Here is a 27,445-nt window from a genome sequence, read left to right as displayed (position 1 = left end):
ATGTCTTCATTTCCTGTAGCAGGAATATAGTCAGTATTGATACAGTGGCTTTGAGGATTTTTACTGGGCTTTGCAAACATCCTTCATAAGGCTGCTGGGAAGTAGGTGCCAGGTGTTGCTGACTAATGACTAGCATATTGCCTGACACACGTAATAGGCACTCAAATATTGCTGAATATGGATAAATGAATGAGCAAATACCTTCTAGAAACTGGAGCCTAAGCTAATTAAATAACTCATTGAACCTCACTCAATTTATAGAAATATGTTTTATTTTTAGAATACTGTATGGCTTATAGTTTTCACACGTTCTTTAGAAATTAGTTTCCATATTTTTTTAAAGTTGAGGAAATGAGGCTTCAAGAGGTTAACTTCGAAGTCACACTGTGATGTTCCTGTGACCTCAGGCTGTCATTGTCAAAATAAAAAACAATATCAAAAAATAGTTGTTGAAAAAAAATTTTGAAGTTGTGCAAGCTAAAGCTTTAGATACTAAAACAAACATGGCGGAAAAAAAATCACTTACCACAAAAATCTGGAAATAGTACTATTACTTGTATAGTAATTCATAGTTTCTAGGGCAGTTTCTCACGTACAATTTCATCTGACCCCCCGCAATTCTACTCCACTGGAGTGAAATCTCCTCTCGCTTCAGGTTAGCTGACTATTAACAACAGTAACAGACTGCCCCAGATATTAACTCTTTTCCAAGGCAGGCCAGACTGGCACTTAAGAACTGAATATCCTGCATACTCCTGCCACCTACTGGTGCTTTTCTGGTAGCATGGGTTTCAGCTAATTTTATATTAACAAACATTTTTTCTTCAGTGGGACCACTCGACTCTTTTACTCCTTATTACTCAAGTCCTTAAAAAGACCCCGCGCCCCCATCTTTAAAACTCAATTTCTAAGGAGCCTACTCTGAAACAGGACCTAAGACTTTCTTAAGAAAGGGGTGGAAATACTTCTGACTCCTTTTGGCATACTGGCAGGTTTCAGAAATGCCTCTGAGCACCTTCCAGTTGGCTTAGAGGCTGGGGGAAGGGAGGTGGCTCAGCTAGGGACAGAGAATACTCACGGATTTCACACTTTCGTAGTATTGCCTCCACTTTGCCCAGTATTTTCTGGGAGGGCTACAGGTAGAGAGCGGGTCAGGTGAGAAGGTAGTGTGCCAGATGCTGACAGCTTACTCCATGGCACCCCAACAGTTAATGGAAGAGGAATGAAATTCTGGGGGACAACTGAAGCCAACGTCCTGACTCAGGGGCACACCAGTGAGGTTTCTCAAACTGCACCAATCTCTGAAAACCTCTGGTCAATACCTTTTTTCAAAGCTGGGCTTTGCTCTGGATACAAGTTTTTTTAATTATTACACAAAATCTGTCTATGTATGTACTTTACTAGAAATCCAGGGCTGAGAGATGACTTGTTCATCTTTAGGGCAAATTACCAGAGTAGGATTAAAATGAGATGATCTGGTATATAAATGGTTTCTCATAATTGTAGGGTTCTTTAAAAATTGAACTAACACTATTATAGCAGTAGTGTGAAATAGGCTGAGGCAAACACGGGAGAAAGAAAATTGGATCTGAAAAGTAACTAGTGGAATTTTAGTGGAAATTCTTGCAGGATTCTTTTCAAAAAGTAAATTTGTCTGACCGGGGAGAAAAAATGTATGCTTTTAATTTTTCTTTTTTTCTTTATCACTGAGGTTGTATTTAATGAACTTTTTACCTTCCCTTCCTTCTGCTCCATGGTAGGACAAAAATAGGAGCTCTGACGATTTTTGAAAGCAAAGTAAAATGTCTATCGTAGCAGATTATGAAAGCTTTCTTATGGTCAAAGGTCAAGACAGTAACATTTGATAAACAGCAGATTTCATGTCCTAATTCCCTTAAAGATTTAGTAGTACATATCAAGACCAGGAAGGATTTATAAAACTTTGAAAGCATTCTGGTCATTCTTTAATTTAGAGCAAAATTAAGTTGTGAAGGGTTGTTCAGGATTATTGAAAAAAAACAGTAGTTATTCCAAACATTTGCATGATACTTAACAGGTTTTTAGGCCATATATTTCACTATATTCTAACCAGAATCATTTAAGATAGGGCTTGTTTTCATAATTCATACTTGAGAAAACTAAGGTTCAGAGGTTAAGTCACATACTTCCCAAAGTCACAAAGCAGATAAATCACAGCATTGAAGACAGGTCTTTATAAAGTCTAGTGATCTTTCTAGAAACTCTTCCCGAGACTTTTCCTCTCTTTAAACGTCAGTTTATCTGACTATTGTACTTAACTGTTTTAAAGAGCCACTGTTTTTAAAAAGCAGGTGGGGGCTTCCCTGGTGGCGCAGCAGATGAGAATCTGCCTGCCAATGCAGTGGACACGGGTTCGAGCCCTGGTCTGGGAGGATCCCACATGCCGCGGAGCAACTGGGCCCGTGAGCCACAACTACTGAGCCTGCACGTCTGGAGCTTGTGCTCCGCAACAAAGAGAGGCCGCAACAGTGAGAGGCCTGTGCACCGCGATGAAGAGTGGCCCCCGCTTGCCGCAACTAGAGAAAGCCCTCGCACAGAAACGAAGACCCAACACAGCCAAAAATAAATATAAATAAAATAAAAATTAAGAGCTTTGAGATATAATTAAAAAAAAAAAAAGCAGGTGGAAATTAATCTGCTTTTTCTTAGTCATACTTCTAAGCCTGTGGGCCTCCTGTGATAAACACCTGCTTTTACCAGGTGGTAACACACCACAACTATACATTATTTTGTTTGAACAACCCTTTGAATAGTGATTCTCACATCTTAGCAGATAGGTTATCTTTGCAGTTTTGTAAAAAATCTGAGGCTCCACCTCAGGGACCAATCCAGTATTGTGGGAGGGAATGGAGACATAATTCACTGTTAACAAGCCTCCCAAAATGGTCAAATTGCAGATGATTTTTTTTTTTTTTTTTTTTTTTTTTTTTTTTTTGCAGATGATTTTAAAAAACATAAATATGGGGCTTCCCTGGTGGCACAGTGGTTAAGAATCCGCCTGCCAATGCAGGGGACACGGGTTCGAGCCTAGTCCAGGAAGATCCCACATGCCGCGGAGCAACTAAGCCCGTGCGCCACAACTACTGAGCCTGTGCTCTAGAGCCCGCGAGCCACAACTACTGAAGCCGTGTGCCACAACTACTGAAGCCCGCATGCCTCGAGCCCGTGCTCCACAACAGGAGAAGCCACCGCAATGAGAAGCCCGCGCACCACAATGAAGAGGAGCCCCCGCTCGTCGCAACTAGAGAAAGCCAGCGCGCAGCAACGAAGACCCAACGCAGCCAAAAATAAATTAATTAATTAATTAAAAAAGCAAAAACAAAAACATAAATATGTAAAGCAATGCCCAGGATCACAAAACGCTTAATGGTGCTTTGAAATGTATATTTTTTGCCTTAATGTAGAAAAGTTTCAATTTGGGAAGTAACAATATTTTAAAATAAAGAAGCCATACAATTCATATCCAATTTAGGATGAGTATCCATGCTAATTTCTCCTCTTAGTTCTGCTTTATTTCTATAACAGATATCTTCTTATCATTGCAATGTGCTACCTTAACAGGAGTTTTTCAATTTAATCTTGCTCTATTCCCAATTCACACCTCTCCTAGATTAAGAGTTTTGGTTTTATACGGCTCCTGGTGGGAAACCAGTGTTAAAAAGAGACATGCAATTAATTAGTGGATCTGTTTGAACTGTGAGGTATTTTTAACTGTTGTAAAAATGAAACCCATAAAGCTGTCTCTGAATATTTTACAGTTGGTAGTTTCCAAATCCTGCCTGATCAAAAATTACCTGTGGACTGATTTAGGCCTGGGCTAGGGCCCAGACTCTACATTTAAACACCCCATATATGACTTTTATGAATAGGTACTGAAAATTGAAAATAGAAAACAGTTATGGTATTGCTATTTTTCTCCTCCAATCCCAAAGTAGCCACTCACAATTGTAACTTAAATCATTACATAATTACTAACAAATATTTAACTAAGAATATTCACTTTAGGACAGTCTCTGTACACATTTCAGTAAGCCACGCATTATACAGTATATTCACCTGTATTTGGTTAACTTTTCCTTCCCACAGCAAAATCATTCCCACTAGTGGTTTCCCATCTCAAGTGCACAGTGCGTTTGCTTTTCTGTAAACAATCCAATCTGACCGGAGCCTCCATATTGCTATTTGTTTTTGTTTTTTTGCAAATGGAAGTTTTTAAAAGGAAGGGTGTAGAGGAACTTGCTGCTATGGTACCTGATGCAGCCACCTAAAAGTTAACCTAGTGCTATGACATTTTATTTGTTCATATATACTGAATTATAGGTGTCAGTGTCTGAGGCAAAAGTCATCTCAGAGAAGTTAATATTTGTAAATTCAATATCTCCAAGTGGAAATTAGGTAGAGTTACCTAAACCAGAATGCCACCTTATCACTGTCAACTGAAAAAGCTATAGCTACTCAAAGGTAAGATGTATGTGTTCATAGATAAAAACTAAGATGACTACTAGACAAGGATCAGTGGAAAATAAGTAGCAGTTTTGCACCAATGCAAGACAAAATATACTTTATTGTGACAGCAAATGCACATAGTGCTATAGGTAAGGCATGCTACTAGGAATCTGCATATAATCAAAGGCTGGTATGGAAATGAATGGGAATCAGTGTTGTGTCTTAATGCTTAAAGATTTAGTCCATGGTGAAGGAAAGAGAAGAATTTGTGTCCACATATCTCAAATGCAATATTATACACCTACCAAATCAGAGACCTATGCCTCTAACCAAGAGCCCAAAGGCAAATAAGAGAAACTTAATCCTAACTGTACTCAGAAATCACTTCTAATATCAATAACAGAAAGATTTTGCTAATTAATTTGAGGCAAATTTCATCTCTAGACAAAGACCTAGAAATTGAGCAAACCCATTCATTCAAGTATTTAGCCAATTTTAATGCCATTTATTCCACCAGAAACAAATACTAGAATATCTAGAAATAGTTTGGATAAAGAAACATTTACATTTTAATACTTCATAATGTTGTAAATTTTGGGCTAAAATAACCCCCTGAGTCAAATTTGATCCCTTTCTATTTGAAGGGGCCAAGTAGAGTTTCAATTTCAACAGCTAAACTTCTGAGGGAAGATCTGAGAAAATAATGCTAGAAGATCTAGTCCTTTGATGTAACTATCAGGCTCCACAGACTTGTCAAAATCAATGCAAAACTGAGGAGGATAGGCTGAAACACTTTGCAAAGCAGTATTTTTAGATAGGCTGCTTCACTTCCCTCCTTTTAAAACAGATGCAGATGAAATGCTTTCTGCATGAATGCACACTGACATTCTGTTCAACTGTTTTCTAAATGCAATACTGTGGATTTAAACAGTATGCTTTAATTTAAACAAAGTAGAATCTTATACACAATTGAGCTTAAGAGATGAAAAGAAACACTACTATGAAAATTACTTATCAAATACTCTGCTCTTTTAAAAGGTGATTTTAAAAGCAACACAGGACCAAAAACATCCAACTATTACTTTATTTATATTACTATGCTTAAGTTACATGGAAAAGACAACCAAGCAGTTCTGCCCCATATCAGGAAAAGTTTCCAATCAACACCAATTATGTGGTGACAAGTAACTAGGAATGGTGACATCTTTGGGTCAAGACTGACAAGGAAGAATGGGCTCTGATGCTACGGTTCATCTCCAACAAGAATATGGCACAATGGCCAGCACAAGCCATACTAACACTGAACCTTTAGCGCTGGTCACAAATTCGGATCTCTTCTCTGAAGCTAGCAAATCAAGTGAAATAACTGGGTTTAAAAAAAAGTTTTAAAATGAAGCCCAAATAAATTTAAGAACCATGCTCTTGACACATTTTCCTTTCAAAATTTACATAAAACACTTTTTCACTCTAATAGCCCAGATATTTTTCCTCACATAGCCCACCATGTAGCTGCAGATAGACTATTCTGCCTCAAGATGTAAACATAGGGGAAAAAAAAATTAACGGCATCCGCATAATATTCTCTCTACACACTGCTGTTGGATGGAAAATAGAAAATTAAAAAAAAAAAAAAAAAGAAAGAAGGAAAGAAAGGTTCCATCATAGATTCTCACAACCTCTTGTTCCACAGTTCATGAATCCGACTCTGATGCTAAGGTGACAGTGTATGTAAGTAGATTTTTGTTTTCAGTGAAGAAGACCTGGGAAAAAGATGGATTTATCTCTTTTTCTTCAAGAGTTATCAGATGGTACATGCTCCTCAAAGCCCTCACTTTCTCGAACTAGCGCACGTTCTAGGATCACACGGCCTTCCTTATAACGCTGGCTGTCTTCAGTGGCAAACTCATAGATCCATCCCAGTTTGCTATTGCAGTTTTTGCAGCTCACATCTCGAACCATGTGGCGGCCAGTGAGCATGACCCGGTCTTGAACTTCACTGTACTGCAGGTTAACTACCTAAGAAACATGTGAAAACAAAATTGCAAAGCCATGTAAGTTATCTGCCAAAAATGGTACACAATATTTTTGTTGGTGCAAGAACAGCAACTTCAGAAAAGCGAATAGCAGTTGTTACTTTAGTCAAACCTACAATACACTTCCCAAAAGCTATTTTTACAAACTGCTGGGACAGGTAAGCATCTGTACTCAACTGGACATCTAATGTAATCATGCATTATTGTATTAGTCTAAGTCACACTATTATACACATTAGTTACACTTCTGTGTTATAGTGAAGAGTCCTTAACTTGGAGTCATAAAACGTAGGTCTGGGTCCAACTGTTGTAATTCACCACTCAATGATGAGTACAGCTAAGGCTACCAATGCAAAAGAACCTAGTACTCAACAGGTACTCCATAAAAAGAAATTTGCCAGATTTGTTTCTGAAATTACATTTTATCTACAAAGATACTGGGGTAGATTGCAATACATAGTTTTCAAGTGGGTTCAAAGAATCTGTGAAGAATTTCCAATGATTCTTAACACCCAATAATCTTCTACGCTTTACTTTTCTGTAAAGAGCCAGATAGTCAATATTTTTGGCTTTGAGGGCTATATGGTCTTTGTTATAGCTATTTAGCTCTGCTGTTGTAGCACAAAAGCAACCATAGATAATACACAGAAGAATAAATATGGCTGTGCTTCATTAAACTTTACTTACAAAAACAGGCAGCTGGCCTGCCATGGTGTGCCAACCCCTGCTCTATACCGAAATAAAGACCAAGGGGTATATACGCTATCAATTCTTTGAGAGAAAAAACTTGTTTCTAAGTGGAACAGAGCAGTGTCCACTGGAGAGGTTTAAGTTGAACTTCTAAGAACAGGACCTTGGACTAGTTCTGTTCCTTAGCGTAAAATATTTGGAAATTCAACTTTGCTGGTACACATTAGACTCCAGGAGGCAGAATCACATCAACCAATTTTCAAAGCCAGCCAGAAATTAGACAAGGAGGCAGACTATACATTAATGTGTAAGTCAGGAAGCGCTCTTCCTGTTAGCAAACCTCTTAGCCAAATCATAATCAGAAGGATGACTGGTAGGCATAAATTAAAGCAAGGGAAGTTGGTTAGATGATCCTTATTCACTTGCACTGTCAAACTATGACAGCTTAATGCAGCTACCTCCCTATAAGGAGAAATCAGTGATATGGGGGTGTCTTGGCCCCTTCAATAGTCTGTGAAGTCACTACCAAATTCTTACACTGAATGTCTTCTGAAGCAACGGAGACCACCCTTCTTATTATAATACAATCTTTAAACTCTCAACAATCAGTTCTACAGAGCACAGCTCTCATTCTGACTCTTCCTGGAATCCCCATGCTCTGAGGGGTATTCTGGTACTGCTATCAAATATATCCACTAAACCCACTTAGGAAATGAAACTGGTTTTCCCCACCAACCTTGTTAAAAAGAAATGCTCTGCCAGTGGCGCCTGTGAATCGAGTGGAGATGAGTTCTGAGCGGTTGGTCAGGATCGTATCGCAGTTTGCACAGGAAAACAGACGGGTACCACCAATATGATCAAGGAAAATCCTGCCCATTTTTATAGTTGAAGTTCTAAAAACCTAGGAGCAAATGGAAAAGGACAAGAAACACATTACGATTTTTTGAAAAAATTTGTTAGTACCTACTTAGTGGTGTCATAGAGAACCATTTATATACACATATGTGATCTCTTTATAGTACTTAATACGTGAAATAGCTGACTCTGAACAAAAGGATCCAAAGTTCACACACTGAGGAAACAAATAGGTATACCCAAACTAAGAACATTTTAGAAGCAATAAATCAAGGAAGTAAACATGCTTAGGAAGGCCAAAGAATGGTATCACTTCTCTTTTGATCGGTAAGAAAAAAACAGGAAGACAGTGGAATATCAAACTGAATGATGAGAAGCGCAAGCAGAGAGGTGAGAAAAGAGGTTTAGCACAGGGTTAAGTATACATTCTGAGTATGTGTAATTTGAGAAAAGACTTGTGGGACGAGAGTGGGATGATCAGATAAGAGTAGAAAAAGGGGCGATCAGAAAACAAGAAGAGGGCAGTCTGGTTCGAGAGCATGGGGGGCCTGGCTCTCTGGTCATCAGGTGCATCAACAACCATGAAGGGGTGACGGCACTAACAGTAGTTAAGTCTGAGTCTGTGCAGCACTGTACTAGGATGCTTTACTTATTTCAAAATCATCACGACAACTCTGTGAAGTTATCGCCCCCATTTCAAAGATTACCCAAGGTTACTAATTGGTCAAAGGTTACACAGCTTTCAAGTCCAGAAAATCATGACCGGAATACGGCTCACCCAAGTCAAAGCCAAAATTTTTCCATTACTCTAACACAAGAAGAGGACACACAAGATGGTCTAGGCTGGCATAAGGCGAAGAAAACAAGAACAGAGAAGGGAAAGATGAGCCGTCGTTATATAGCTTACTATTTTTAAGAAATCCTTCCAATTCAACAAATTACAGAAGTTCTGAAACATTGCAAAAAAATCTCTGAATCCAACTTCTGAAACAAGGATAATCACACTCCAATATTTTAAAACTTAGGAGAGTTAATATATGCTACTCCTTAAATTCACTACAATTAACCCCCTAAAATAGTATTTTTTTTTTAAGATCTAGACGTAGTCAAGAATACACTACAGCTTTTCATTTTAAAAAGCATTTATTCCTGCGTGTAGTGATCAGCTCCTATGTTTTAAATAGTTAACATTATATGTCTTTAAAATGGCACGCAGAGCTAACACAGCTACCACTATGGAAAAGAAAAATCTAGAAGCCATGTGTAATCCACTGTCATCTTAAACTTGGGGAAATTCCATTACAACTTAAAAAGAAAATTCCATTCCTTTTAACATCTGTCAACTTCCTCAGCCATTAGGCAGTTCTAATGTCATCAGAAATGTAATTATCACAAAGATAATTATGACTCCCATTACACATTATGATATGGAAGTTTAATAAAGAATGAAAAGCAAATAGTGACTATAATTACAATTTATAGCTTGTAAAAGGAAAGGCAGTGCACTAACAAAAGTGTCAGTGAGTAAACCCTGTGTAAAAACACAAGACTTAAGAAATGACATTTAGCTTTCTGATTATATTTCTGCAAAACGACAACAGAAGGTAAGACTTGCTGCTTATTGTTTCAGTCTCTAGGATAGCATTACTTTTCCCAGATGCCTAAGAACACATTATTTGTTATGCGAAGGTCAAAGGTTGCAAATCTGAGGCCTGCTGGCTGAATTCATTTGGTGGCAGAGGGATACAACAGTGAACAAAACAACCCTTCCCTCACAAAACACAAGTGGACATGTTTAATCTGGCCCACAGTTTTTTATTTTTAATAAAAAACTGTTGAGAATCATTTAAAATTTGAGAGATTTCATTAAGAGCCTGTATTGGGCCTTTTAAAAAAACAACAAGCAAAAAACAATGGGGAGAGCTGGCAACACAGGGCATATATTCTCATAGGGCAACGACTGGCTAGAGCTGAGTGGTGGCTGCGACTCCCCCAGCTAGGCCATTTCATTTGCTTTGTGTCCATTCTGTGCCACAAAATTACTTCACCTGTTAAAGACATTTGAGTTTATGACTCTTGATATAAATTAAGCATTCAACGACCCTGTGAGTAGTTGATTTTGGTCATGTTTCTTAATACCGGTCATTTACAGAAAGGAATCAACAGCAGGGTTTTATAGTCTCACCTCTGAAGACATAGTCCTCAGAATCTATATTTCTCTGAAAACTAGTGTTTGTGTAGTAATTTAGCCTCCAGCTTGGGCTTCTGGGAACTGTTACTTTCAAGCCAATTTTCCTTCAAACTTTTAAATACAATATTCATCTTGTAAGTTATTTCAACCATAATGCAAGAATAACTAGATATTTTTGAATTGACTGTGACAGATACAATACTATTGAGCAAAATGTTCAGAACTTCAAAATGAACTCTCCTACCTTCTACCTACATCTCGATGTTTGGTTTAGTATTACAACATAGCTGTGGCCATCTGCTTGCTACTGGATACAGGCAAACTATTTCTAAATGGGGTAAATAGATTTAACATGCTTTCTCTTCCCTGCTTCAAATTCAGACTATTTTTAACTTTTACCCAGCTATTTTTTTACTGGATTCAGTTACATGATTCATTACCAAGACTAAAAATATCTGTACAGAATCACTATTCCCAGTTGCAGTTGCCATTTGGAGAGTTCTATATATGTATATAAAACTGTAAAATGTAGTTCTTATTTGCCAAAAGAGATAAGCTAGAATGCCATGGAATCTAGCAGAAGCAGGCAAAACACCACTTGCTGTTGAAGGTCTCTGGGACGTAGAAAAACCTCCGCAGGCCATTGGGTCCCAGGTGTTAGGCTTTAGCTTCGCCGGGCTAGGAGTGCAACCTAGTGCTCACTTCCCCTGTGAACACTCAGGAGGACTGACGTCAAGCAGACTGCCACTTCATTACAGAAGGGGGAAGGTCATTAAAAAGCTAAGACATAACACCTGAATCAGGTTTCTCTGGACCTGGACAATATATTGAACTCTGCCTTAGACTTAATAATTTAGTGTCTACACTGTATGGGACACTGTATTTGGTACTTTACATATCACATTTAATCTTGACAATTTCTAAAGTAGATATGTATTATCCTAATTTTGTAGAGGAAGAAATAAAGACTGTGACTTTATGAAATCGGCCAAACTGGGATCTGAACTAAATTCTGCTCCAGTTCTTTTCACCCCACTTACTCTCTAGTGACCAGAAGACACAGCCAGATTCAGTCTTTCTCCCTCAGATTTATCATGCACCCCTCCTGCCTCCATGCTGAACCTCCTATATTCCCTAACTTTGTTGATGGCAACTCCAATCACTCTCCTAAACTAGAAACCTTGGCAACTTCTTTAAGAAACTGCAAAATTGACAATACCTCCGAAATCACTTTTTGAGGTCTTTCCTCCCCCTCCCTCATCAATGTCTTAGTTCAAATTCTCATCACTTCTAGATAAACCTCTTGTGGTCAGGGAGTGTGCATTAGTAAATGCAACATACATTCACAGGTGCCACTACATTTATGCTAAATTAGATAGTGCTACAAAAGGTACTTCAGCCTTACTTACTTACAAAAGACATGGACCTCAGCCACCCCTTTCTAAGAGCTTATACAGACCACTCCTCTACAAACTTTGAAACTTTTTATCTGACAGGATAGAATATAGCTGATTCTTTAAAAACAATTTTCTTAAAGGAATAATTTACATAACATAAAATTTGGCCATTGTTAAGTGTACAAATGAATGACTTTTAGTAAATTTACAAAGTTGTGCTACCATCACCACAAACCAGCTTTAGAATACTTCCATCACCTCCCCCAAATCCCCACAAACCCTTCTTCAGTCAATCTCCAGCCACAGGCAACCAATGATCTACCTTCTGACTGTTTTTACATCTAAATTATTTCCCAGTTATGCTAATCACCTTGCTTGGATTTAAAAGAGTACCAAATATCTTCAGTCACATATCTCTAAAATATCTTAAGAATGAATTGCTTTCACAGATGACTAATGTTCTCTGTATTGATTCTGGGGGCACTTACTGTGTCCCTAAATAATAAAATGTGTGTTATGGTATCAGTGTTGAAGTTCAAGTTTATAACCAAAATTAGCACCAAACTCATTAATTATAGCTTTAAGACGCTCTCTTCCTTTCTAGCATTTCAAGCAAAAAAGAATCTAATAATCTTAATTTTTATAAGTGCCATTCCCCAAATAATTTAATATATAAGGTCTCTTGGGTACTAGATTTTCTTTGCTCTAGGTTATTAAAATCCTTAAAAGGTGGAAGTAAGAAAATTATCAAAATTGAGTGTTTAACTGGAAGCCTAACATCAGTTCATTTGAAATTACTGGAAACAGTGAGGTGTCAGGTTGGAAATATAAGTGAAATTCACATATGTTGATATTTTAGTAATTGATTTCAATTATTTCAATTTCCTCCCTCTTCAATAAATAGCATTTAGCTACCTAGAATTTTCAATTTCTATTTTAATAGGAGACTCCAGTGAAGCAATACATTAAGACCTTTACCTTTTTACAGATTTTTTTTTTTAAATTTATAGGATTTATAGAATCTAAGAGAAAAAATGGTTTTTCTCTTTCAGAAATCCATGAAAGACAGTCTCCAGGAATGTATTATTTTAAAAATTAAGACATTATGTACTATATAATTTCCTAGTTTGAGTCCAGGTCAATAAAACAATTTTCTAAAAAAGGTTTTTTGAGATTTAGTTTTTTAGAGCAGTTTTAGGGTCACAGCAAAATAAGGCAGAGATTTTCCACATGCTCACTGGCCCCACAAATGCATACGCTCCCTCATTATCAACATCCTTCACCAGAGTGGTACATTTGTTACAACTGATGAACCTATAATGACACATCATAACCACCCAAAGTCCATAGTTTATTAGGGCTCACTCTCAGTGTTGTACATCTTATGGGTTTCAACAAATGTATAATGACATGTATCCATCATTATGTTATCACTGCTTTAAAAACTTTCTGGGCTCTATTCATCCCTCCCTCCCCCACCAACCCCTGATCTTCTTACTCTCTCCATAGTTCTTCCTTTTCCAGAATGTCATACAGTTGGAATCATACAGTATATAGCCTTTTCAGATTGGCTTCTTTTTCTTACTAATATGTATTTAAGGTTCCTCCAAGTCTTTCCATGGCTTGATGGCTCATTTCTTTTCAGGGTTGAATACTATTCAACTATCTGGATGTACCAGTGTATTTATCCATTCACCTACTGAAGGACACTGTGGTTGCTTCAAAGTTTTGACAATTATGACTAAAGCTGCTATAAATATCCCCATGCAGGTTTTTGTGTGGACCTAAGTTTTCCATTGGGTAAATGCCGATGAGTGTCACTGCTGGATTATATGGTATGTTTAGTTTTTTAAGAAACCACCACACTGTCTTCCAAAGTGGCTGTACCATTTTGCATTCCCACCAGCAATGAATGAGCTCTACAACCTCACCAGCATTTGGTGGTGTCAGTATTCTGGATTTTGGCCATTCTAATAGGTGTGTAGTGGCATCCCACTGTTTTAATTTGCTTTTCCCTGATGACATATGATGTGGAGCATCTTTTCATGTGCTATTTGCCATCTGTGTATCTTCTTTGGTGAAGCATCTGTTAAGGTCCTTGGCCCAGTTTTTAATTGGGTTGTTTTGTTATTGTTGAGTTTTAAGAGTCCTTTGTATATTTTGGGTAACAGTCCTTTATCAGATATGTCTTTTGCAAATATTTCTTTCAGTCTGTGGCTTGTCTTTTCATTCTCTTAACATTTTCTTTCACAGAGCAGACTTTTTCATATTAATGAAGTCCAGCTTATCAATTATCTATTTTCATGGGTCATGCCTTTGGTGTTGTATTTAAAAAGTCATTGCCATACTCAAGGTCATCTAGGTTTTCTCCTATATTATCTTCTAAGAGTTCTATAGTTTTGCATTTCACATTTAGGTCTGTGATCCACTTTTGAGTTAATTTTTGTGAGTGGGGGTGTAAGGTCTGTGTCTAGATTCATTTTTTTGCATGTGGATGTCCAGTTGTTCCAGCACATTTAAGATTATCTTTGCTCCACTTTACTGCCTTTGGTCCTCTGTTAAAGATCAGTTGACCACACTTATGTGGACCTATTTCTGGGCTCTCTATTCTATTCCACTGATCTATTTGTCTATTCTTTCACCAATACCATACTGTCTTGATTACTGTAGATATATACTAAGTCTTGAAGTTGGGTAGTGTCAGTCTTCTGACTTTATTCTCCTCCTTCAATACTGTGTTGGCTATTCTGGGTCTTTTGCCTCTTTATAGAAACTTTAGAAACAATTTGTTGATATTCACAAAGTAACTTGTTCGAATTTTGACTGAGACTGCATTGAATCTACAGAACAAGTTGAGAACTGACATCTTGACAACATTGAGTCTTCCTATCCATGAACATGGAATCTCTCTCCATTCATTTAGTTCTTGTTGATTTCATTCATCAGAGTTTTGTATTTTTCCTCATATAGATCGTATACACACTGTTAGATTTGTACCTAAGTATTTCTTTGGGGGGGGGGCAGGTGTGCTAATGTAAATGGTACTGTGTTAATTTCAAATTCCACTTGTTCACCACTGGTACTGATTTATACACACCACACAAACATACACACTACCAAATATCCTGTTCATTAGTCTGGCTCATTGCTGAATATATTCTTTAAAAGCAGGGGTCAGCAAATGAAGACCTATGGACAAAATTCAGCTCACCACCTATTTTCGTATGACCCACAAGCTAAGAATGCTTTTTACACTTTAAAACGGTCGGGGAAAAAACACTGAAAGCATATTTTGTATCATGAAAATTACATGAAATTCAAATTTCAGTGACCATAAATAAAGTTTTATTGGGACACAGCCACACCCATTTGTTTATACTTAGCTGCTCTCTCACTACAATGGCAGAATTTGAGTATTTGCTACTTAAACCTTATGGGCTGCAAAGTTCACAATATTCACTATCTGGCCCTTGACAGAAAGTGTGCTGACCCTTGCTGAAAAAATCGTTTGGAGAGCAGAAGAGCTTTTCATTTAGAAAGCAGACAGTCTTTCTCAGAAAAAAAGGAAACTTGATTGGCATTCATGTTTAAGGATCAACATGTGTATCCAACAAAATCAATTTAATCCCACTCCCCTTTTCTTCATGGATTTTCTAACTAAAGTCCTTAACTTTCTGTAGTAAATTCAGCATGTTGAAGATCAACAATAAAAAGATTATAAAAATAGATAGTATACCCAGCTGCTGCCTCCTTCTCTCTCCACCCCCAGGATTTAAACAATGTAGCCCAAATACTTGAACTCAGGGTTCAAATCTCAGCTCTGCCGCTTAAAAGCGGCATAAACTTTGGGTAAGGTATCCTCACCTCAGTTTCTTCATCTATAAAACGGTGACAGCGGTACCCATCTCTGAGTTGTGAAAATTAAATGGCGATAATACATTTTGAGAACAGTGCCTGGCACACAATAAATGCTAAAGAAAGATCAATCTAGTAAAATTAGATTATCTTCTTCAACATTCTCCACCTGAACTTCCCCCTCCAATTACAGATAAAGCAAGGCTCAGAAAGGATATGAAACAAATAATAATTAACTGGCTTCATTTCCTGTTAATCACTGCAAAGCTAAGTGACCAGGTGATAGAAATTACATGCAGGAGGAAAGTCAGAAACCTTTTGAAGCATCTCAAATTCTCAGTATCATAATTCTAGGTCTTAAAATAGGCACTTGCCCTCCCTGTAACTAATAATCCGGTTCGGACTCAACCCTGGCAAGTAGAATTCACGGAAGGAGGAATCACACTTCCCAGCCCTAAAAATACCAGGGAGGCATCTCTAAGAACCCTCTGGTGGGAAAACACCCAGTCCACAGATAGACTTTTCCTTTGTAAAAGAATTATTTCCTCAGGGCATTTCCACAGACCACAAAACACACACTCCACCCAACTCTATCTATCACTGGACAGGTAAGAGGGGCTTTTCCACTGCACTAGGAGGTGGTGGGCAAATGCAAGACACAAAGACTCTCTCCTGCAGGGAACTGAGTGTGCAGGAGTCTAGTGCAGAAAGGGTTAAAGGAATCTGCCCTTCCAGGAAAGGCTGTGTTTTGCAATGGTTTGGCTAAAATGGAAACATGCGGGAGCAAGCTTGTATATCTGGTTTTCCGTCTCTTCCCTCTCCAAAAAGGGAAGGAACAAAACTCAAAGGACTTTTAACAGTGCTGGGTTAATTACTATAATTAACATCTAACGCTACTGTAATCTCATCAACTATTTCATACCAATTTGTGATGAAGTTCCATTGAAAACCTACACGAGAAAATAATAAATTGAGTTTGATCCATAAAACCAATTTTCCAATTTTTTTTTTTTTTTTTTTACAAAATATTCACCAAGCCAAGGTTTCGGTGACACAAGAAAGCTATGCTTTCCTCTTGCTCTCTTGCAATACCTGACCAGTTTACTTTGCTGTTTCAAATGATGTTCTGGTTGTGGAATCAGGTCTTCATTTGACAGTAACTTTTATATTTTTGTTCTTGCCCTGCAAATAATGCCTTTGTTGTTGTTAAACGTTTTCCAAGTTCACTATGTTTCTATAATTCTTATTGTTCAGTCATCTCTAGAAAATAAGACTAGTCATGTAACTCAGTGAGTCAGCTAAACAATGAGTTGATAATCTCCCCAAAACAGCTTTTGACAAGACAAATTCAAGATCTCTCATTTGCTGTGATGCAATACCATGAGTCAAAAAAACCTCTAATTGGATGGACTGGAGTACAATTTAACTGTCTGGTTTCCTGATTCAGGTGTCAAGTAGCAAGTTTCATGTCACAGCTAAGGTTCAGTTCCTACACCACTGAGACATTACTACACAGGATTACCAGAGAAACTGACATTGGTTTATATAGCCATTTAGGCACTATGAAACCTAAAGTGATAATCTGGGCAGGATTATACTTAGTAGGACTATCTTCACATTTCTATATTTAGGACTAGCTTCATGTCTCATGGACTGTTTTTTTGGAGGGTAGTAGCTAATTTAATCTTGTTTTTAGACTTAATTTTGGCCTTATTTCCCTTCCTCTTTTATTTTCTAAATCTTTTTTTCTTTCCTACCACTTAAATAGAGCAAAAGAAAAGGCAACTAAGTCTGGGGAAAGGTCCTCAATGATCCAGCCAGATTATTTTAGAAGCAGCAACATGTATTTTACTGTCGTTAAAATCCAACTTAGTGTTCCTGTATAGAGTTAAATAACTTACTTAAGCACATTTCATCAACACCCTCTCCTACAGATAAGATGGCTGCCAGAAATAAACTTAAGGGAAAAAAAAAAAAAAAAGCCAAACAGTAAGCCTGTATTGGGCACTGAGCTGGGTGAGAATGTGATAAAGGCAGACACTGGTCCTTTCCAAGGAGCATGACATTTTACCTGGTATTCCAGTACAAAGCCAGAAAGATAATGGCATACGTGGAAAATACTTTGTGTGCCAAACTCCACAAGCTCTACCTTCTCACTATCTATAAAGGCTCTGGGCCTCTTTTTTTCCTCCTAGGCCTCTGTTTGTCCAATAGCATCCCAAAGCCTCTTCATTTTCTAAGTCTAATTAATATCAATCCACTCTAGGATGCTTCACTCTTACTTCTCACTGCCCCATTTTTGAACTCCTACAACATCATTTCATAACTTACTAATATTTAACTGCGTACTGTTACCCAATTTCATTTGCCTATGCTTTTTACTAAAAACTGTGCGTTTCTAGAGAAAAGATCGTAAATTCTTTGCAATTTCCTTCTTACCTTAGTGCGAGTATGCAATAAACTTTTAGGGAAAGATTCCACCAAGACACTTCACATCTGGCACAAATATGTACCCTGGACACACTTCATGCATTTTGGTTCGTCTTTTGTTGGAACACAGCTGCAACACTGTATACGCGACTGTGCAAGATTAGCTAATACCCTATTACCCCCAGTTACTTCAGCAGCAAGTCTAATTTCCCCAAAACACAAGGTTAGCCTGAGGTTACTTCAGGTTTTCCATCTGTCAAGGAAATCTGGTATAAAAAGCCTCAGATTACCAACAGGGCTCTGTAAACAGAAAAAAATTAAAAATAAATGAGCTGTACACCTTCCCAGACTCTCCGCGCAAGGGGAGATTAATCGGTGTCGGGATTAAATAGATCTTTGTAGTATTCCAATTTTCCAACTCCCGCTGTCCGGAATACTCATTGTCCTACCTACGAGTGCAGAATAAAGGGGTGGCCAGGGCGCGTATACGCCCCACCGACGAGGAAAACAAGGATGCTGTTCGCCGTGGGGCAGCAGGCGGCCGCGCGACCCCCCGCGCCGGTGAGCACCGCCGCAGCCGCCCACGCCCCGCAGCCCCGGCTGGCCCCAGCTGATTGCGGGCACGTGACGCCGCGGGCCAATCGGGAGGGGCCGGAGACCGAGCGCGGCACGGCCAGGCCTCCTCCGGCACAACAAACACGGGCCGGAAACAGCTGAGCGGGCGGCCCCGCGGGCCCGGCCGCCCGACTGCAGCCCAGCAGTTGCGCCACGCCCTCCGTCAAGAGGGCGGGTACCCCTCCCTCGGCCCGGGGGTCTCCTGGGGTGCAGGAGGGCAGGGTGGCGGGCATCCAGCCTTTGGAGGGCAGCAAACAAAAGCCAGCGCCGACCCCCACCCATGGCCAGTGCCAGCCGAAAGGGGATGTGGCCCTTTTGAAGGACAGGCCACGCCGTGGCGTTATTAACGCCGCACATCTCGGAGTCGAGTTCGGACTTCACCTCGGGGCCGTGGGCGCAGGCCCCGGCGGAGACCGCGGCGGCGCGGAGTCCTGGGCGCGCCTCCGACACTGCGGCGGGGACGCGGCCCGTGGGGGCGGGGCAGCCCAGGCGACGGGGTCGCCGGCCAAACCGCCCGCGGAGGGGCGCCGGAGGCCCAGGCCGCGACTTGCAGGGCCTCCGAGGCTGCGCCGGGGCGGGAGGGCGCGGGCGCCGAGATGGGGGTCGCGGCTGTTGCGGTTGCGCCGGTTGCCCCGGTTGCGCGGCGGGGGCGGGCTGACGGCGGCCGCTGCGCCTGGGCCTCACAAAGAGGAAACAGGCCAGCTCCTCAGCCCGCAGCCCCGGCACCGGAGCCCGCCCAGAGGGGCGGGGGTCGGCCGCGCTGGGACCCCGGAGGGAGCGCGGGGAGGAAAAGGCACTTCCTGCCTGGGCCCCCCGCCCCGGGCCGATCCCGAGTGTTTCGAAGCCGCTGACCCGGAGGGGCGCCTCAGCCCCCCTCGGGCCCCAAATCCAGCCCCCGACCGCCGCACTCACCCCGAGCGGCTGTAAGATCCGCGGCCGCCAGCGGCTCTTCGGTCCTCAGCTGAGATGAAGCCCCCTCAGCCAGCGGAGTCTCCAGGTTTAGTCAGGCCCTGGCCTTGGCCCCGCCTCTCCCTGGTTGGGCCTCAGCGTCAATCACCCGGCGTAGCCCCGCCCCTCGAACAGTCGGCTCTCCCGGTTGGCGCAGAACGCCCGTCATTTCTAGACCCCGCCCCCTCCCCGGCACCCTGCCCTTTCCGCTGGGCCCCGCCCCTTCTCTGGCTCACCCTCCCCCACTCCCGCTCCCCTTTGCGTCGCGGCCCACCCCTCCCAGAAGCCGCAGACCCAGGGCAATCTCCCTGCAGCTCGCCCCGCCCCTGACCCAACGCCCGGGACTCGGACAGCCAATCAAAGAGGCTAACTCTGCCCCCTCTCCAGACGCAGCCAATGTGGAGAGACCTGAGATCCACCCCCTTCCCAGCTGAGAGCACACAACAGCGTCCACGTGAGTCAGCTTCTTAAAGGAGACTGCCCGGCCTTTCTAATTGCTGCAGCTGAGAGACGTTGCGCGTCATCAGCGTCACCAGGTGGTGGCTAGGGCCTAGTTTCCTGAGGCCCAGTGATGAAAACAACAGGCAGTTTTTCTAGGCAAAGCAGGTGCCTGGATAGTTTAAATGCACCGTGTAATTAATTTATTTGAGATTGTTTACTCTTGCCCCTCCTTACAGTAGGCCACCTTTTACTTACAAACCCCAAACCCTTTGAGTCTGGGCATATAGGAACTCCTGAAGAAAGGATTTTTCAGGTGTGGCCGAACTTTATTTACTGCCTGAGTTTTTTCTTGGTAGTGGAAGTGATTATCAAAAAGATGAGAAAATTCAGTCTTCTACATGAAGATTTTTTTGCCTCAGAGAGTCTGAGATTTGTTTGTTGAAAAGGGTAGCTATTCCCTTAATCCTCATCAACGCTTAAAATGGAAGATTTTGCGTCTCATTAAATTAGAATTTCCCAGGTGCTTACATTAATGGTCTTTGGATTAATGGATAAAGTAGAAATGTCTGACGATAAAGTAGAAATGTTTGACGATGCCTCTTTCTCGGGTAAAAAATAAAGACTAACATTTGAGACTAACCTGCAAGGTGCTTAAAGCTGTCTTTAGTGGGATAGAGGTTTCAGAGCAAATCGTAGCATTTGACTCCTCACCAACCCCAAACTCACCAGTATTTTCATTCAGGGCAGATAAAAACCTGGATTATCTTTTGATAAGTGAGTTTTCCAAGAGATGAGGAAATTTTAAACTTTTTAAAAGTTTTTTTTCTCATTATTCATTTGTTTTTGCTTAGTTTGAATTATAAAATCAACACATGTTCATTGTAGGAAGGTCATACCGTCTCATTTCATAACAGAGACTGTCCTCTGCTTACAGCTTCATGTGTTTTTTCCTATTCTTCCTGAAAGGAATGTGCATCTCTTATTCCTCAATTTGCTTTTTTCACTCAATATGTTATGGTCATCCTTCCATGTCAAATATATCTTTTATCTACAAATTTACCTTTGTCTCCATAGTTTTTTATAGTGGGACTTCATCTTTTATTAAACATTACTTTTTCTACTAACAGACATGAGGTTGCCTTCAATCTTTTCCTATTAAAAATATACTTTTTAGAAACTTGTATTCGTTGATAAGATATTGGTCAAATATTTCTGAATATAATCATTTGAAAAGGGCGTACAATGCCTAAACCCCAAGGAATGAGTTTTTCTCAAAGTGAACACTTTAAGTACCAGCAAAAAACAATGGGAAAGATATTTATTCATTTAACAGATACATATAAAGCGCTTACTGTTCCAAGTGCTTTAAAATTATTAACTCGTTTTTCATAATAACCCAATGAGGTAAGTACTGCTATCATTCCCATTTTACAGCTAAATAAACAGAGGCATATTGATTAACTAACTTGTCCAAGATCACCCAATAGAGGTATTGAATACAACATTTGTAAACTTGTAAAAGAATGATTAAAACCATATTTTAGAAAGATAAATCTAGGTGTTGGTGTTGTGCAGAGTTAGGATCCAAATATGAGGAAAGGAGGGCAGATAGGAATGGAATTGAAGGGATAGGTTTAACATTAACAAGAATGGCTATACAGAACTGACTGATTGTATGTAGGTGGACTAAGAAGAGAGAATTTTCAAAGATAAACCAGAGGTTTTATCCTAGGTGATTGGTAGGGTGACGACTTCCTATTGCTAGGTATAGGGTGGTTGAGAAATTTGATTTGGGGTGAAAGCTGATGGGTCTGGGCTGATGGTGGCATGCCCATTAGAAATAAAGAATTTACTGTTGAAGATAATATGACAAATATGGAAGAGAAATAAAAAGAAAGTTTGAGAGATTTGATATTTTATCTTGTTTGATTTGTGTTGTACCTATTAATTTAATTTGGAATAAATTTGCACTTTATAATATTGAGACTTTCCCACCAAGAATATGGTATGTTTCTCCATTTCTTCAAGTGTTCTTTTATGTCTTCCAGTGAAATGTCATGATATATCTGTCTTCCTTTAGGTTGCTCCTATCTTCTTAGAGTTATATTTAGGTATTGTATATTTTCTGGGGATATTATGGACTGAGTTATGCCCCCCTAATTCGTATGTTGCAGTCCTAAGCCCCAGTACCTCAGAATGTGACTGTATATTGAGATAAGGCTTTTAAAGAGGTGATTAAATCGAAATGAGGTTCTTAGGGTTGGGCCCTAGAACAATCTGACTGGCATCCTTGTAAAAAGAGGAGATTGGGATATACAAGGGATGTGTGTGCACAGAGAGAAGATGGCCACCTGCAAACCAAGGAGAAAGGCCTCGCTAGAAACCAAACCTGCTGACTCCTTGATCTTGGAATTCCAGTCTCCAGAACTGTGAGAAATCAATTTCTGTTACTTAAGCCACCCAGTCTGTGGTATTTCATTGTGGCAGCCCTAGCAAACTAATACAGGAGGTTATTGTGAATAGAAACTTCTCCTATCATATAACTCTAACTGGTTGTTTGTTATTTTGTAGGAAAGATAATGATTTTATAGTTTACTTTCCTGAATTTTCTGGATAGAAAATTCCTCTGCCTGCAAATGATCATAATTTTGCCTACGTCTTTCTAGTCATTTTGCCTTTTATTTCTGTTTAAATATCCTTGTACACATATCTTTGAGTACATGCATGAATATTTCTGTCAAACAAATTCCTAGAAGTTATCGCTAGTTTGTAAAGTTTCTTTTTTTAAAATGGGTATGCAATTTTATCAAATACCTTTTTAGTGTCTTTTGAGATAAACATTTCCCCCTTTATTCCTTTATGTGATGTATTACAATAACCCATCTCCAACATTAAACCAGATTTACATTTCTTTTTTTTTTTTTTTAATTTTTATTTATTTATTTATATATATATTTATTTATTTATGGCTGTGTTGGGTCTTCGTTTCTGTGCGAGGGCTTTCTCCAGCTGCAGCAAGTGGGGGCCACTCTTCATCGCGGTGCGCGGGCCTCTCATTATCGCGGCCTCTCTTGTTGCGGAGCACAGGCTCCAGACGCGCAGGCTCAGTAATTGTGGCTCACGGGCTTAGTCGCCCTGCGGCATGTGGGATCTTCCCAGACCAGGGCTCGAACCCGTGTGCCCTGCATTGGCAGGCAGACTCTCAACCACTGCGCCACCAGGGAAGCCCCAGATCTACATTTCTTGAATAAAAGTTCCTTCATCACTTGACATATGCTAACTCTGACATTCTTCAAGTCCATAAAATAAGAAAGAGAAATATACCAACATACACCAACATACCATGGTGCTTTATTCTGGTTGCTGATTGTACTTCCTGGCCTAAACTGTTTGATATCCCCCCAGATGGGTGATTCAATATAACTACAAATCCTGGGTCAGGCTTTCAGAATGCCCTTCTGTTGCTGCTTCCTTGGACCCCTCCTCTGTGCTGATTTGCCTTCTCTTGCTTTAAAGGACTCTCACACTGGCGCTGCTGCTTTAGAGGTAAGACCACCTTTCAAGCGTGTGCTTCATGGGCAATCAGCTATGAGCCTCCCCACACTTCCCATGGCCTAGGGAACCTCCTTGCGTCCCAAACCTGAAACATGTGGGCCTCCACCCACCTGTCTCACTCTGCAGATACTCATGCCTCATAATTTAAAGTCAGATGAAGACTGTTGGAAATGAGCTACTTCAAAGTTTCTCTACTTGATGTTTTTTCCTACATCACCTATTTTCTTGGCACTTTCTCCTGTGTTGGATGAAAAACAATCTTTCTTCTTTTCCAGAGTCTGATGGACACCTATACCTGGATAAAACTCTGAATCTTGAAGCTCAGTTTGTCCTAAACAGAACCCACATTTCCTCTCTCAACAGCAGAGGCAAACAACAATTTCCTTAGGCCTAGGATTGTCACTCCCTTCTCGTGTCTGTTAATGGACCACAATCCCCCAATCCCCCACGACTTCGTCAATTGCTGCAAGTATTCTTTGGACTCTACATACAAGTGACCTGTCCTCACACCTAACACTATAGTTTAGACCCATGTAACTTCTTACAATAACCCCTTTATCTTTTCCCTTGCTTTATATTGACATCACATGCATTTGCCGCCCACCCCACCCCCCCATCCTGCTTCCTGCACAGTGGTTGTTCCCTGGACCACAAGGACCAGGATTCCATCCTAGGGAAAGGAACCTGGATCCTGAATGCTGTGTAGAGTAGAGCTGACATACTAGCCTGGGACTGTATGGTTTTCACTTTAACCTAAACTTATGAGAACTCTGGGTAATTTAAACAAAATAGGTCCTTTGGGAAGAAACAGATATATGTAAATACAATTTCAGATTAGTAGTTAACATAAAAAATATAACTTATTCTGAGTTACACTCCTGCCACTTTACTAAAAGATGTCTCAAATGTCACTGATCATAAAATTCTTCTTTTTTGTATTTGAAATCATCAGCCAAACATCCATTCTTCAGAATTTTTATTCTTTTGGCTTTGGCAGTAAAGTAGTCACCTGTGGTAGACAGAATAATGACACCTTTCGCCCCACAGAGTTGTCTGTGTTCTAATGTGTGGAACCTGTGTATGTTACCTTACATAGCAAAAGGGACTTTGCAGCTGGGATTAAGTTAAGGATCTTAAAATGGGGAGATGATTCTGGATTTTTCAGGTGGGCCCAATATAATGACAAGGGTCTTTATAAAAGGGAGATAGGATGGCCAACAATCATATGAAAAGATGCTCAATATCACTAATCATTAGATAAATGTAAATCAAAACCACAATGAGATATCACTTCACACCCACCAGGATTGCTACTCCTAAAAAAAAAAAAAAAAACAGAAAGCAAAAAGTGTTGGCAAGAATGTGGAGAAATTGGAAGCCTGGTGCTCTGTTTTGGGGAATATAAAATGGTACAGCTTCTATGGAAAACAGTATGGAGTTTCCTCAAAAAGTAAAAAATAGAATTACCATGTGATCCAACAATTCCACTTCTGGGTATATACCCCAAAGAATTGAAAGTACGGTCTTGAAGAGATGTTTGTATATCCACGTTCATAGCAGCATTATTCACAATAGCCAAAAGGTGGAAGTAACGTGAGTGTCCAACAATTTAATGTTTAAACAAAATGTGTCTACCCATACAGTGGAAATAATTCAGTTTTAAAAAGGAAAGAAATTCTGACATATGCTATGACATGGATGAACCTTCAAGACATTACGCTAAGTGAAATAAACCAGACACAGAAGGACAAACATTATATGATTCCATTTATATGAGGTATCTAGTGTAGTCGATTCATAGAAACAGAAAGTAGCATTGTGGTTGCCAGAGGTTAGGGGGAAGAGGATATGAGAAGTTGTTTAAGGGGTGTACAGTTTCAGTTTTGCAGGTTGAAAAAGTTCTGGAAATTGGTTGCACAACAATGTGAATGTATTTAATAATACTGAACTGTACCTTTAAAAATGGTTAAGATGATAAATGTTATGTGCATTTTACCACCATTAAAAAAATAAACTAGGTTTTCTAACAACAAAGAAAGAAAGAAAGGAAGAAGGGAAGGAAGGAAGGGAAAGAAAAGAAAGAAAACAAAGGAAAGAAAGAAAAGGGAGGTAGGAGAGTCAGAGTCAGAGAAGTAGATGTAAAGATGGAAGCAGAGATGGGAGTGATGTTGGGCCACGAGCCAGGAATGCAGACAGCCTCTAGAAACAAGCAAAGGCAAGGAAACAGATTCTCCCCTAGAGCCTCCCAAAGGACCACCACTCTGCTGATACCTTGATTTTAGCCGCGTAAGACCCATTTTGGACTTGTGTCTTTCAAAATATAATACATTTGTGTTGTTTTAAGCCACTAGGTTTGTGATAATTTGTTACATTAGCAATAGGAAACTAATACTTCACCTGTTTCCTAAAGTCGTATTTTATACTGAGTTTCCTTATGAATTACTTGGTGCTATTTATAATGTTTTAATTTTGTTACTGCACATAACTATATTCCTTCTAATGTATATTATTTCCATAAGTCTGACCTAGCAAATGTTGAAGTGGTCATGGAGCAGAACCTCAGTCAATAAACCTCCAACCCTTACTTGCATCAGTTTGTGTCAACCAAGAGGATATTGTAATATCCTCCTCTAAATTTATTTTAAAACCAACAACAAAAGCATTAATAAAATTTCCACAAACTTTCCCAACAATAAAAATGTTTGCATCTCAAAATCTGAGTTTTGAGGTAAGGATAGATAAATGTCCCAAGTCGGTGGTGGCAGGAGAAGGGGGTGGGGAATTGGAGAGCAGAACAGGATAAATGGTGGTGCGGAACACAGGCTTTAGAGTTATTTAGCTCGAGTTCAAATACCAGCACTGCCACTTTCTACCTGTCTGACCATAGGCAAGAGCTTCAATTTAATTACTGAAAATAGTGATAATTTTAGAGTTACTGTGAGCATTAAATAATGCATCTGTTGTCAAATGCTTAGCCAGTGTCCCTGGTACCTATTAAGTACTCAGTAAAAGTTGCTGTTGTGTTAGTTCTTGTTATTATTTCCATGACTCTTGATTATGAAGCTGAGTCCAGAGTGAGAAGGTTTTGCTGTTTTCCCTGTACTGTCCACATTGTAAGGTCACCTTGCATATTGCCAGGCAAATACCTGATAGCTCTCTCCCATGGTTCAACACTGATTCAAAGAGTACTTGAAACACTGCCAAGAGCCTGACATGGAGGTAAGAAATGAGCCATTCAGGGACTTCCCTGGTGGCACAGTAGTTAAGAATCCAGCTGTCAATGCAGGGGACACGGGTTCGCGCCCTGGTTTGGGAAGATCCCACATGCCACGAAGCAACTAAGCCTGTGCGCCACAACTACTGAGCCTGTGCTCTAGAGCCCATGAGCCACAACTACTGAGCCTGCGTGCCACCACTACTGAAGCCCACACACCTAGAACCCGTGCTCCACAACAAGAGAAGCCACTGCAATGAGAAGCCCGCGCACCACAACGAAGAGTACCCCCCACTCGCCACAACTAAAGAAAGCCCGTGCAGCAACGACGACCCAACGCAGCCAAAAAATAAATTAAAAAAAAAAGAAAAGAAAGAAATGAGCCATTCAACTTTTTGCAAAACCTATCTGCACACAAAAAGTCAATTGCACAGGTCTCCTGGCTCTAAGCTAGAATTCCATCATTGAGATAACACACACTCTTACTGACCACCATTACCAATGGTAGTCATTTAGGAGGACACACTTTGACCATAAACATTTAAAACACCACCAAGCACCAAGCAGATCTATATGAACTGATATATCATGATATCCAAAATACATTATTAAGTGAAAGATGTAAACTATAGGATTGATTAAATGCATAGTCTGATCCAATTTTTTACAAAAATATCATTATATGTATTTATATACATACAGAAAAAATTCTGAAATATTCACTTTCTACACTGTC

The 27,445-nt window shown here is 40.0% G+C and overlaps 1 protein-coding gene across 1 annotated transcript; it reads right to left on the bottom strand.

Annotated features, from left to right (window-relative positions):
* Positions 1-5,450: 5,450 nt before the first annotated feature.
* Positions 5,451-19,578, bottom strand: YPEL5 (yippee like 5). Its single transcript, XM_061211075.1, has 3 exons — positions 19,464-19,578; positions 7,945-8,109; positions 5,451-6,501 (listed from the first exon to the last, which is right to left on the bottom strand). Exons 2-3 carry the CDS (start codon positions 8,083-8,085, stop codon positions 6,277-6,279), a joined length of 366 nt encoding a protein of 121 aa, XP_061067058.1. The 5' UTR covers positions 8,086-8,109; positions 19,464-19,578; the 3' UTR covers positions 5,451-6,276.
* Between the last annotated feature and the right edge of the window lie 7,867 nt (positions 19,579-27,445).

This window comes from Eubalaena glacialis, chromosome 14, assembly GCF_028564815.1.
Source record: "Eubalaena glacialis isolate mEubGla1 chromosome 14, mEubGla1.1.hap2.+ XY, whole genome shotgun sequence".
NCBI classification, from domain to species: Eukaryota; Metazoa; Chordata; class Mammalia; order Artiodactyla; family Balaenidae; genus Eubalaena; species Eubalaena glacialis.
Note: the sequence above shows the minus strand (reverse complement) of the source record. Positions and strands in the feature narration are given on the sequence as shown.

Bases quoted from the DNA above. Each gene is read 5' to 3' on its own strand.
- YPEL5 (XM_061211075.1), bottom strand. From the start codon at position 8,085: ATGGGCAGGATTTTCCTTGATCATATTGGTGGTACCCGTCTGTTTTCC. The intron at 6,502-7,944 runs GTTGGTGGGGAA...CATGTTTCTTAG, and splicing joins GAGCATTTCTTTTTAACAAG to GTAGTTAACCTGCAGTACAG.